At 40.3% G+C, this 13,493-nt stretch overlaps 1 protein-coding gene across 1 annotated transcript in view; it reads right to left on the reverse strand.

Moving 5' to 3' along the window:
* Positions 1–13,493, reverse strand: part of faf1 (Fas (TNFRSF6) associated factor 1) — a 151,351-nt gene that overhangs the window by 118,475 nt on the left and 19,383 nt on the right. Inside the window, exons 3-4 of the mRNA XM_006635244.3 lie at positions 13,047–13,093; positions 1,428–1,654 (exon numbers count right to left, since the gene is read on the reverse strand). Coding sequence (XP_006635307.1) covers positions 1,428–1,654; positions 13,047–13,093 — 274 coding nt within the window. The remainder of the gene's footprint in view (positions 1–1,427; positions 1,655–13,046; positions 13,094–13,493) is intronic.

The following is a 13,493-nucleotide window of genomic DNA, read 5'->3' on the forward strand; positions in this document are numbered from 1 at the left end:
AAGAAATCTGATGGTTGCACAAAGTGGTGAGGGAATCTGGGCTAACAAACCCCAACCTTATCCCAGCAGTACACAGCCAGTTTTGCACTGTCTCAGGGATCACTGTCTCAGGGATCAGGGGCAGTGACCGAGATCACCGTCTCAGGGATCACTGTCTCAGGGATCAGGGGCAGTGACCGAGATCACTGTCTCAGGGATCTCGGTCACTGCCAGGTCCTGACATGATCCAGTCCAAGAAGAGTGATGTTTATAAAATGGGGCTCAAGTGGGGAGATTCTGGAAAAGCAAAGCAACTCTTTTCTCTCCATCATGTCCAAATCAGATTTCACTTCCTAGCCAATGAAACAAATGCAACTAAATTGTTTGTGCTCGTCTCTCTCCTCTTACTTCCAAAACCGTTGCTGATATTGCTACTAGTCATTTCTGTCTCTGAGTTAATGCTGTGATTGTTGACGTCTGCAAAAGAAAACGTCCTCTTCAAAAACAGATAATGCATAATAGCTATTCTAGCACCATACGGTAATAAGTGAACGTCTGAAAACAACATCAATTTTTTGGGAAAAGATGTTCCAACTGCATATGATACAGCATCTATGTGCTCCCTTAGAATAGCACTTAAAACATAGATGTTACACGCTATAAAATATGCAGAATGCTTTTAATGTGGTCACAGGTGTCACAGATATGCATGATGAATGGGGGTGGTTTCAGCTGGTCCTCAGAGACGAGTGGCTCTGAATGACAAGTGGAAATGGGGAATTAGAGTTTGTGAATGGAAACAAGCATTCTGTTATTTTTAGCTTTCGCTTCCCTATCTTCCTGTGAAGAGAAATGAAATCTCTCAGCTTCCCCCTCCCCACCCCAGAGTCAAAGGGCAATAAGACCAGATGAGACGAGGGCAGGATTTCTTAGCGCACAAAGAGCACAGGGGATTCAGAAATGCTCTGTTCAGTGCACATGGCAGGCAAACAGAGGAGGCCCTCCACCTTTCACACGATCAGAGGGTTTGAACTTAATGCTAAGGACTCGGCAGTAGTTTTTTCTTCCCAGCTCTAGCCAGAACATTTCATATAATTTGCAGTTGGCACAAGGCAAATCCTTTGTCAAAATGCAAGCCTTAAGAATCAATATAACATGCAAGCTCTGAGTCATAAAGAGAAATAACACAATGTTGGTTTAACTTGGCATGGATCATTATGAATCGGATACTAAACAGCCTTAATATACAGATTATCAGAAAGAAAACGGTTTGTGGGTTTGGGGACTTTTGTTTTTTTCCACAGAGTGGTTTATTCTTTGAAAGGTTAACCAAGCCACATACTTGAGTTCAGAGCCCGTTAGATGCTTCAGACTTGCTTAACTTGACTGCAAGGCTCCAAAGAGCTCTGAAGGGCTTCTCTTTTCTCCAGACTTGCTCCTTTTCTTACCCACTGTGCTGGACTCCTCCAGCACCACCTCCACGTTGCGGTCCCGGTACTCCACGCGGAAGTTGAGCATGCGTGGCTGACGCTCCACAACGGGTCGAGAGGGGATCACGGGGCAGAAGGCAGAGGCGGAGGAGGAGGAGGAGGAAGATGGGGAGGAAGAGGGGGGCACCACAGGTGAGCTGTTTGGCCCAAACCCACCGGCTTGGGTTGCCTCACTGGTGAAGTTACTGCCAAAACAAAGCAGGACACCAAATGACAACAAGCACAGCTACCTTCACAATAGTGAGCTGAATCACATGCACAAATGCATTTCTCTCTCTCTTTGCAGTTTATAACAGTTTCTCTGGACAAATCATTTCGCATCACTCAAACAAGATCCGATTTCAAATGTTAGCCGCAGAGGTGTCAGACACAAAATGTGATCCAAAACAAAAGGGTGAAAAGAACCACATTCCTGACTTGATCGGAGAGCTGCACATTAAACATGGACAGACACAGAGAACCCTAAGCATTTTAATTTTTAAACACTCGGATAAAGTGCTGAATTAGAAAATAAGATCTTTGTCTCCCATTCATTTTCTAACAGATTTTCCAGTTTAACTTATTCCACAATTTACCAATTTCATTTTAAGGATTCAAACAATGAATTGACTATTACAGTACGAACATATTCAAAAATACCTTTAAAGGTTTTGTAGAGAAGAGTATAAAGAATTAAGGTGCTTCACCTCTCTACCCATCAGGGGAATATGGCAGAGCATACAAGCATGAAATATTACACAATATGGGCCCAGCAAATTAAATACCTGTAAAGAAGAGATTACAAATGTCTCCTTCAACGTGCTGATGTCCAGTTGCAGAAATAAAACCCAGGAACTCCACTTAAGAAATATCTATGTGTACTGTAAACTGTACTACAGTCTGCTTTGACTCAACCCGTTATCGCTGGTGAATCACAGCAATTGTGGTACAAAGATCTCTTCCTCCACACACTGAATTGTTTGTGGTTTACTAATGATGGCCTAGAAGATTAAAATAAACCCTTATGGATTCATAATTCAAATAAAGTTAGCTTTTTCCCCCAATGACAGGTTTTAAATAGGAAGCCTTTAATGTTAATAAGTCTATAAGAAGTTTGATACTTCAAAAAGTCAAGATATCATTAGAATTAGGCTTTCATGTCTGAGATTATTAAACGCCCAATCTAAACTGCTCAGTATTTCATCAGCTATTTTGGTTTTAGATTACTAAAAGTCTTGTAGAATGCAGTATACACATGTATGAAAAGGTACATTAAAGGTTGAATTTTTGTTATGCGAGTCAAAAAAAATATGATAATTAGAAACAGAAATTTTTGAGAGTGAAGGAGGAAGAAAACTGTGGTTTCAGAGCAATGTGGTCAGCACAACTCAGTTAATTATCACATTGTGAACCTTCAAATGAGTGGTTTTAAGAACTTCGATGAAATAAATAGGGGCAAAGCAGTGTTTTGGTAAACAGAGAGGTCAGTATTTTAAATGACACAAACGAAAGTGAAGAGTCAAATAAAATGGGGGGAATAAAAACCCAATTAGCTTTCCTGTACATTTATACAGAATCAAAACTAAATCAGAAAAAGACCACTTTAACAGTATTAAGGGAAACCACAGTTTGTACATTTTTTATTTTAAAAAAAGTCAAGTAACAAGACTTTTTAACATGTCTTGGGAATGCAGATGACAATGTTTCTGAATATATGATTTAAGAGAACGATATTTAGAAACAGTGTCACCAGTGAAGTTCACAAAGAAAGGGCACTTGTTCAGAATCCAGCTTGAGTCCTGTTGTCCAGATGTCTACACATTGAGCCCAGGTCAACCAAAGTCTGCACTCCCTGTCAGTCTACTGTAACTGCCCATTCCAGAGACTCGGAGCACAGCTTGCCAAGAATCACTGGGACTGGAAAGGCTTGTGGCAGCCTGGTATGCTGGGCTTGTCACGTCCCACTGGGTCATATCCGGTGCGAAAGTAGTTTTGCCAGTGAACACACCTCAGGATGACGTCAACTGTGCTCTAAGAACTAGTGGGAAAATGGTAGGTGGCCCTGACTAAGTCTCTTGAGAAATATATATGCATCTCTCATTTTGTACATTTCTTTTTTTCCTGGTTGTCTTTTAACGTAGGTGCAAAATCAGGTCAGGGGGCGAGAGCAGCCAAATGAACAGGAAGAAGATGGGAAGTCTTCACAATATGACTTAATGAATCTTTTTACAAATGTCTGACAGGTGATATCATGTCAAAATGTACAATTTCAAATGTATGTATTTCATAGGTGGTCCCTACGGTCTGAGCGCCATTACCCTTAATTTTTCCCATCCAGTCGAGCAACACTGTCGTGGTGGAATAATAGCTAGGGTTACAATAAACTTACTAATTTATTTTGTCGTCTTATTTGGCGGATTCTGCAGTTCTGTAAATACAGCCACACAAAAAAAAACATATCACCATCCAGCCATTTTCTGACCGTTTTATCCAATACAGGGTAGTGAGGGAGCAGGACCCTATCTTGGCCAGCAAGAAGTGCAAGGCAGTACATCACAGGGCAGACACAGCACATTTATTTATATGCTTATATATATATACACTAGTATATTTATTGCTCTCCACAACATATTTATAGTTCTGTTATTATGTTTGTAATAGTGTTGTATGTTATGTGTTGCCTACTGTGTATATCCCAGTGCAAATAAAACATCCAATGTACATATGGCAATAAACTCCTCTACTCTACTGAAGCTTCCTACACATTAACAAACCAAACCAACATTTCTTTTTTTCACAGCACTGGCAAAACACATCTAATTCCTGGGAAGGGATGCACCAACCTGAAGTCCGAGGGCACAAGTCCACAACAGGGCACATACACAAACATCCAGGGATAATCTAGAAACATGGGAGGCCCCCTCCGTGGGGAATCAAACCCTTCCCACCATGCCACGGTGCCATGCGGCTTTGGCGATTCATACGCCCCCAAAAAACAAGGCCTTGGCACTAAGCAGATCGAAACATCTTGAATCTGGCAGGGCGCCGGGCACAGGGGAGCCTTCAGATTTACGGCTCCCGCGCGTGGATCCCTGTCTCTCGCGCAGCGCGAGCGCGGGACAAGTGAAGAGCTCCACGCTCCACAGCCAGCTCACCAGCAACACAAACAGTTTGGAGTCAATGTCAACAGGCTGCGCACCCCAGATAAAACAGGCTGGGCTGAACAGCCACTCGATTGTCTGGCAAAGAGAAAACAATTCCTCATTGCCGAAGCCCGGGACACAAACGGCTTTCTCTTTCTGCATCTGGGGGCTGCATTCCCTGAAGCCGCCTTCCCACTTGCAGTAAATAATGTCTTTTCTCTCTCCTTGTGTCCACAAAGGCCTCTCTCTTTTCCTTTTGGGGTCAGCAGATATTACGCGCAATAAGAATCAAGATGCCAGGGCTCCCTACAAAGACAGCATTTATCTCCCATTACAAAATAAAAGGTTAAAATCGTTGGGTTTGAGGTCATTCTGCAAACTTGTATAAAAAGGCAACGTTTTTCCAAACGGAATATTCTACAAACAGAAGTGCCAAGGCCTAACTTTTTTCATGTTTCTCTTGTCTCTCCCATGCCCTCATTTTATTTATTCCTCCTGTAGTCCCTGCCAATTCAGACTCCACAGTTAACGCAATCTCAGTTCCCGCCTTGAGCTGCAGCAAATTAAGAAAACTCACTTTGCACCAGCGTCTACTTTTTATATATAGCAGCAAAAGTATGAAGTGAGAGAGTGAAAATGTCCCAGATTGTCAGAAAATGATTTGTTTCTTTAGCGCAACACCATAGCATTGGAAAAGCTCAGAAACCGCATTTCTTGCATAGCACAAACACAAAATCCACAGCCATGTTGTACATTAATTCTAAGCAGACACAATTCACAGCAGTATTAACATATATGCTTACCCTTTCTCTGACCGTTGTAAGAAATTAATCAACTTTGGTCGACTCAGGAAATAGATTTACATTTCAAAACGGTGTCAGACGTATTTGAGAACACAGGTGTTAGTTTTAATAGAGGAGAAATCAGACTTCGGTAATAACCATTTAATCACTTCTGGGAAAGCAATGGAGACAGAGGGGGAAAAAAAACTAGCTTACAAGATCATGGGATGTGGCCTTGGTATTACTCCTAGTGTCATCATTGTTATCAGATCAAAAGAATGATTACAGTTCACAGTCTTGCCAAACAATATTAATATCAAGGCACAGTGTCCAACAGATTTTTTGTTCTCTCCAAATTATTTGTTGCAGTTTCAGCCCATCTTTCCACTTACTTTGCATGTGCAATTAGTTCCTCTTTAACAATAAGAAAATGAATATGCAACCACAAACGGACAAATGCAAAACAATTTAGAGAAAAACTGGGTGTTTGTTGTGCTTTTCAGGTGGTGACTCATTCATAAAGTGCTCTGGATTGAGCGTTACTACTGCACTAATACTACGATTATTACTACTGGAACGCTACTGTGAAAAACAACATAAGTATTTCCACATGGATAGGCAGCCAAAATAACCGCAGTTGGACTAAGCCACGCACAGCCGTGCTTTCAACAAGCAAGAACATGATATTTGCTATTTGGGTCAGACTATAAAATGCAAACACTCATGTACTTAAAACTTTAGATCAGAGCTAAAAGCACATTTGAATGAGTGGTTGTTTTATTATTATTTTGAGGTACATACAAAAGCTGGACTAAGCTTTTCCTCTTATTACTTCTATAAATAAGTAGTGACATGCCTGCAGATCGACTCACCATGCCCCTTGCTGTCTAATGGAAAGGAGCAGTGATGTAATGACAGTTCACTTAACACGACCTGGAACAGGGCACCTCCGAGACAAGGACTTCCTTACCACGAACGCACTCAGCCAGTAACCAAGAAACGAACGGAGACAGCACGCAGGGAGGAGAACGTCAACAGCACAGCGGTTTTCGGTGTTGACACTTTCTAAAATTAATTAGAAGTCCAAGAGGACCTTATACGCCTTTATAAGATTACCCTAAAAAGCTTGTTTTCAGACTACCTAGGCACCAGACACAATGAAAGAAATGCTCTCTTGACTGTGCCAAGCAGATGGCTATTTTTAAACATTTCATTTTTTCCAGGAGACCTCTAATTCTGTCAATTCCTGCTTCAGAGCTGAAAGAAATAAGAGGGCACAATGCCTTTAAACCTCGGAAGAACACAGTGTATTGCACTTGTTATCTTTTTTCATGGTGCTCCTGATCTCAGGGTTATTTTATTGCAGTTGTAGTACCGCAACTATAACCTAGATGGGGATCTGAAACCATTTAATAGTGCCGAGGCAAAAAGGGACTATGACAGAGCCTGGTATTAACTGTGGGCATCTCACTGGGGGCTATTTTATGACAAATGCCTTCCTACTAGTATTGAGCAGTGCCAGTCTCTGTTGTAAATGGGGAGGATGGGAGCCACAACACCCGTCTCCATTCATAATTCCGTTCCGATTATTCAGATGAAAGCGGGAAGCTGGAGCATTACAGATCGGAGCTCTTCCAGCAACAGTCCAACAGATGCCGTTTCCCAGCTGTGCGTTTCCAGGCAGTGCCACGCGCTGCCCTTCCTTATCCCCCTCCCCCTCCCCCCCAACACTAATAATGAAAGAAACGTCTGCTAGCTGCGGCTTTTTCGACAGGATTTTTCACTTCTATTTGTGATCAGATGTCCCGTTTCCCTCAGCCGAGATTTCCTTTCAAATGCAGGCCAACTCAGGTTTTTACTTTGACTTACAGTGCACCTTTATTTTTTGTAACTTTTTCATTTCTGCATGTCTAATCAAAATATCTTCCTCCTCACCAATCTGCCCTGATTCAAAGGCTTTTTCTCAACCACACTTTCATCCTAATCTCAGTGGCATTCTTCCCCCTCACACCACCCCTACTGCTCTCTAGCAATCAAGCTCAGGTTTGGAAGGTAGTGTTCACTGCCATTCGCTTGATTTCAGATAAGGAAAATAAAACCCTACAACATGAAAAGCCCTTTATTTATCTGGTGCTGGTCATCACTGTTGGCAGACCATCCTTGCTTGAGCACGCAGCTAATCTTACAACAGCAACAAGCTATTTAAATAACAATAGAGCACGCTAATTGCTAACCCTGTAGTTCACATCCGTTACACACTGCATACAGCAAATTCTTCAGTTTGTCTTTGCCGTTCCAGCCTAATGGTCCCAAGCTGTGCTGTGGTTATCATATGCTCAGAAGCCCAGCAGGGGGCTCCACTGACATCATTGCACTAATAGGACAAGCGGATCGAGGCCTCCTCAGCTCACACCCAGCAAGCTTAAAAACTCTGTTCAGGCTCCAAACCCTTTTGGGTTACATTATATTGTTCCTCCCACGCACCCACAAACCACATACATCTAATGACATTAAAATCTGAGCCGTTGTGCAACCAAAGACATTTTAGCTGGGACTTTTATGTGAAACGTTCTTTATAAAAAAAGTGACATTTTCTTTTCCTCAGTAATTCCAGAACTACAGATTGGAGAGGCAAATGCTATGATCTCGTAGACTGATTCGAAGACATGTGTCTTTTAAATACGATTTTGCTCCACTAACTTTAGGAAGAAAGAGTTTACAAAAGAATTGTCTACATTCCAATATTTGACTTTTTTAAAAATAAAAATTCCAGTCAACATTTTCTAAGTACCTCACATTCACAGTACATTTCAGAAATCATAACCTTCTACCTTTAGAGATTTGGAATCACCAATTATTTATCAACACTAACCTAACACTATTATCTCTTGACTGCATGGAGAAGACAGGGGCCTCTGAACTCATTCTTTTGACAAGCAGTCCTTTAAAGTCATAAGAACATGAAGTTTGCACAAGAAAAACCCATTGAGCCCTTCGGGCCTGTTTCGTAGTTAATATTTAATTTTTCAAGGATTTCATCTAGCCATTTCCTTAAAGAAGCCATGGTATCAACTTCAACAACTTAGCTGGCTATCTTGTTCAATACTTTCTCAACCCTTGGGGTAAATAAATGCCTCCTGTGCTTCGCGTTGTCACTCATTTGACATGGTGCATTCTCCATGATGCCTTATAGTAGACATAGCACTAACTGGAGGAACAGTGCCTCAAAGTCACATCACACCAAGTTTGCTAGAGCGTACCAGGTCCCAGCATTGGCTGCTTAGGGAGGTGAGTCACAGAAATGCAGGGTCAGAGACTGGCATAAGGACCACCTATAGAATTAATGAGCACCACAAAAACAGAACAGCTCCTTGCACAGAGCAGGGAATAAGGGAGATGTCAAGGCAGACTTTTCCTTCAATCTGAAAAATCGGTCTCCACTAATAGGGGTTACTCATCCATAGCACAAGACTAGTAAACCAAAACAACTGTCTATGTTATTTAAAAAAAAATCAGTAAAGTATGGAAGAATATCTACCGAAAATCAAATTTAATTCACATATAAACACATTTTCTTATAACCTCTTTTTTAGACAGATTTTGGTTTGCTGCCTTCTGTGATCTCGTTTAGGCTGAGCAGAAGAATGGCAGACACACATCATTACTTGTTTAGAATAATCTACCATCATCTACGCCGTTTTAAACTTGAAAACCTCAAGTACAAGTCAGGACTCCACTGGTGGAATAATTTTTACATCCAGCCAGTAGAATTTCCTATTACGCTGCACTTTTGCTCTTGACCTGCTGTAGTGGCTTTAAGGCCATCACCGAGTAATTAAATGTGACAGGATTTCCCCAAGGAAACGGCCCAGCAAGGCTTCTGTTTTAGTCACAGATGATCATTTGCAGGATTGTTTCCTGACATATTTTCCATTTGTTACTTCTACAGAATGCCCTTTCAAAATCTTATTAACAGGATTTTTGGAACAAAAATGACCGTTTATTTTCCTCATGAAATTGAAGACCCACAACTCCCAAGGTTTCCATGCATACTTGTGCGGCCATTCACCATACACTAGAGCTGGCCTCTTCCTTTGTTAGAAGTTACTGTAGGTTGCTCTTTACTTGTAAATAATTTTACATTTCAAGCCACAGCTGTTCTCTATTTTATGATCAATCTGTAAGATCGCCAACTTTCTAGTTGCCACAAAGATGATTTGTTGCTCCATGAAAAGTAGCCAATTTGATTTTATAGAAGCACAAAAACAAAATTTTGGTTCAGACAATGTGTTCAGACAGTGCATATCATTAACGGGCTCCCTATTTCAAGCGGGAATCTTATAACAAACCTCAGTCTCAATGTCTTTTGAGCCATGTGTGCATTTGAGCATGCAACTCTCCACACCTTTTCCAAAAAAGTGGAAATGCCAACTTTTTTGAGGATCGGCTGCATGGTGTCTCTATTACAGTGGTTCAGCATGTACAAAATTCTTATTCTCAGTTATATTTTACACACACTTGTGACTATTTTGCAAAAGCAGATTTGACAGAATTAAGTGGTTTCTTGTTTGCACACTTAACAGCAGCTGTATTATTACAGTGCCCACAAACGAGTTTAATTCACACGATAAAAAGGACGGTTAGCCAAACAACGAGATACAAAATACATAAAATATTATATTAGCATGTGCGAAAAGCGTTTTAACTTCATAAGCAGGCACTTCAACTTTCACTTTCCGCTATTTCAAGATTTCTTTTAGTTTGAAACCGAGTAGATAATGGACTTTTCACTTAGAGAAACATCACTGCTCTAGTCGATGCCAACTCCTGCAGGGCAATCTGGATCTCAGTCTATGAAATTTTTAATGGCTATTGCAAGTATGCCCTGTAAAGACAAGTGTGTAAGGCCCTCAATCCAGGGTCAAAGAGCTGAGCGCTGGAAGAGTATACAATATAAAAAGGCCATTCCTCCATTTATTTCAAGCTAAAAATACACCAGTACTGAAATGTATTGCCCTTCAATGAAATTGGATTGCATCTAACATTCCTCGATAACTGGGCTCATGATTCAATACTCAAACTGGCATCTTACTCCGACTGCAGTAAATTACTCACTCATATTTCCTCCAAAACGGGCTGCCAGCCCAAGCACGTTTGTTCACTGTGATTCTGAAAGTGGTGCAGGACGGCTTTTCTATCAGTGGAAAGCATCCGTTCCCACTGGAAAAAGACTAGTCCAACAGGCCTTCAAGGCTAGCAACAGGATTCAGATATTCACTGCAAACCACTAATCCTACAGCTGATGCTACTAGACAGCTGAGCGTCACCCGTTGGCTGTTTCATAGCATCCTCAGGACTGAGGGACTCCTTCTGCTCTCAGAGCTACAAACCCAAGATCAAACACACTCATAACAACAAAACACAGTAACTTCTGCTCCAATTTGCTAATCCTGTGAGGGTGTCACTGCGCAAGTTCCTCACGTGCTGACTTATAGAGACAATGCAAGATAAGGCAGAAGTGATTCTGGGCAATCTTCTAATGCGCTTGATTGTAGTTCTTGAGACATGCATTTGTACTTTTATAGACACATCAAAACTCCTGCCTACAACGGTGCTTTGCATGACCAATACAAAGGAGATAAAAAGGTGCCTTATTACAATTAAGATTTAGATCCAAAAGCAAATTCCAATTAACATTAAATTCCAATCTAAATTAACATTTAGATCCAACATTTATCCAAAGCAAATTATATTTATGCTCCTTTTTATAACTGGGCAATGAACTGTAGGAATCTGTGTAAAATGTCCTGTTCAACAGTACTACAGTGCTCCACCCAGGATTTGAACCCACAACCTTTCCGCTAGTTTAGAGCCCTAACCACTAGCTCAACACTACTACCTTCTTTCTTTATTGCACTTCCGATTCCAGAGAACAGCTTCTTGGGATACAAGGTTGTATGTTTCAGGTCAAATGCATTGAATGAAGATGAAAATTACATGAGAAGAGTGCTTGCATTTTGCTTTTATCCAACTCCACCCCCTCAAAACATGTCTCATAAAAAACTTACTCAGTGTTCATTTGAACAATTAACTCATTCTAACACCAATAACCAGAAGTGAATGTGTTCAAAGGAGAACTGGACGTGATGGTTTTTAATGTAAGTTACAGCAAGCATTGTGCTTTTGCAAAATAGAAATGCATACCTAGAAGTCTAGGGAATGTGAATCTCAAGCCTTCTGGTGAAAAGGAAGTAACTTAAAAAATCAGGTGACTTATAACCCTTTTTAATCTATGACTGCCTTGCAAAAATAAGCAACAGAAGCTAACAATGCAAACAAGTAGCAGACAAAATTATAATCATAAGATGGGAACCACTGATCTCTAAGAAAGCCTCGTGTCTATTTTGACTTTTTATTATTGTATTTAATGTGACGCAAATAAAAAACACAAACAGCGATACAACATGCACAAACACGTCTTTAAAATGACAGATGTTATGTTAGAACTGTACCATACACTAGAAAGTACTCGATTAGAATACAAGACTTTTTCATCACCATGGTACACCACTACAAAAGCTTCATGGCTTCTAAACCTACACTGACAGGCTAAATGAAAACACTTAAAACAATCATGAACAGAGGAGAAATAAGCGTATCTGATTAAATTATAGTTCATATTAAATTTTATTCAGAAAAGATCACTTATTCAACCGAATTGTGAAATACAAACCAGAGGACACAAATGAAAACTGTGGAAGTGCATTTATGACTGAGAACAGGAAGCACTTCTTTACACAAAGGGTTGTGAGAGTATGTTACAAGTGGAGACAAGTCATGCTGGTTGAAGCAGTCACCCTGCCCTCCTTCAGGAAAAGACATGATAAAAGCCACAGATCATTTTGCTATTAGCCAATGGTGGATTAATTGGCTACCACTTGTTGGAAAATGATATGCTTTTATGTGCTGACCCCAAGTGCTATGAATTTATAGTTCAATTTGGTGGAGTGTTCTTATCCAACATTTTCAAACGCTGCTTTACACAAAACATACAATTGTATGTCTTATGATGCAGCTGGATTTGACAATGAAGATTTCAAAAATATGTCAAAAGGCAAGAACATCCCCCAATGCCTAGTGTCACACAGTGACTCAGCCCTCTGCTAAGGGCACTAATCATTCTCCAATTTACATGTCACTACTGAGGCTTCAGCACAGCTGGTCCAGTAACCAAAACGCCAAAGTATAAACCAAACACCCAGGCTTGCAGTTATAGTTTATGCACACTGAAAGTAAGCATACCTTAATGAATGTAAAACCAATCACAGCTGTTACGATGTCAAATTATTTTCTTCAATAAATCATTATCAAAAACAGCTCATTCAGTTTTTCCGCAACTGATAGTAAAAAGATAACACTGTACTTGGTTTCCTATTCATGGGGCTGTGAAAATGTGAATTACAACATCTTGATTAACTTAAATTTCAGACTGAAATAAGCAGACACTATCTTATGTAAAGATTACATATCCTCAGCTTCAGTTTCTAATGGGGTTTAGACTGCAGTGTTGATGACTCATATATTTAATCACCTGAAAATTTCATAGATCCCCGACTATTCAACAAGCAGTTCAATCAGACCTACAGAAAGGGTCATTAACAGTTGATCATTACCTTTGCAAGATGCCATTCTCTTGTGGAATCACTCCATTAATAGCTGCCTGTGGAGGAAAAAAAGAAAGCAGATCTTATTACACCAGGTTTGTTGGCAATGCAGAGATGAAGAAACTTTGTCACCAAAACAAGATTGCAGGGACTTGAATTCAATGGGTCAAGCACAGCTCAAACATTCAATGAATATCAGTGTTTAGACTAGTAAATCCTGTGAAGAAGCATTTTGCTATGGTCTTTCAAAACAATAAATGGTGCACGTATAAAAAGGCTAAAAAGTTTAAAAGGCACATCATTTCAGTACAAAGCCATAACATTCAAGATGATCTTTTCAATGGCAAAATACACAAATCGGTAAAACAAATTGTGAAACATGCCTTTTGAGTCCTGTTACATCAGTACCTCGTTACTTTTGAAGGTTTTAGTAAATCACTTTTATGAAAGCAATTA

The sequence above is a fragment of the Lepisosteus oculatus genome, chromosome 9 (genome assembly GCF_040954835.1).
Source record: "Lepisosteus oculatus isolate fLepOcu1 chromosome 9, fLepOcu1.hap2, whole genome shotgun sequence".
In the NCBI taxonomy this organism is placed as follows: Eukaryota; Metazoa; Chordata; class Actinopteri; order Semionotiformes; family Lepisosteidae; genus Lepisosteus; species Lepisosteus oculatus.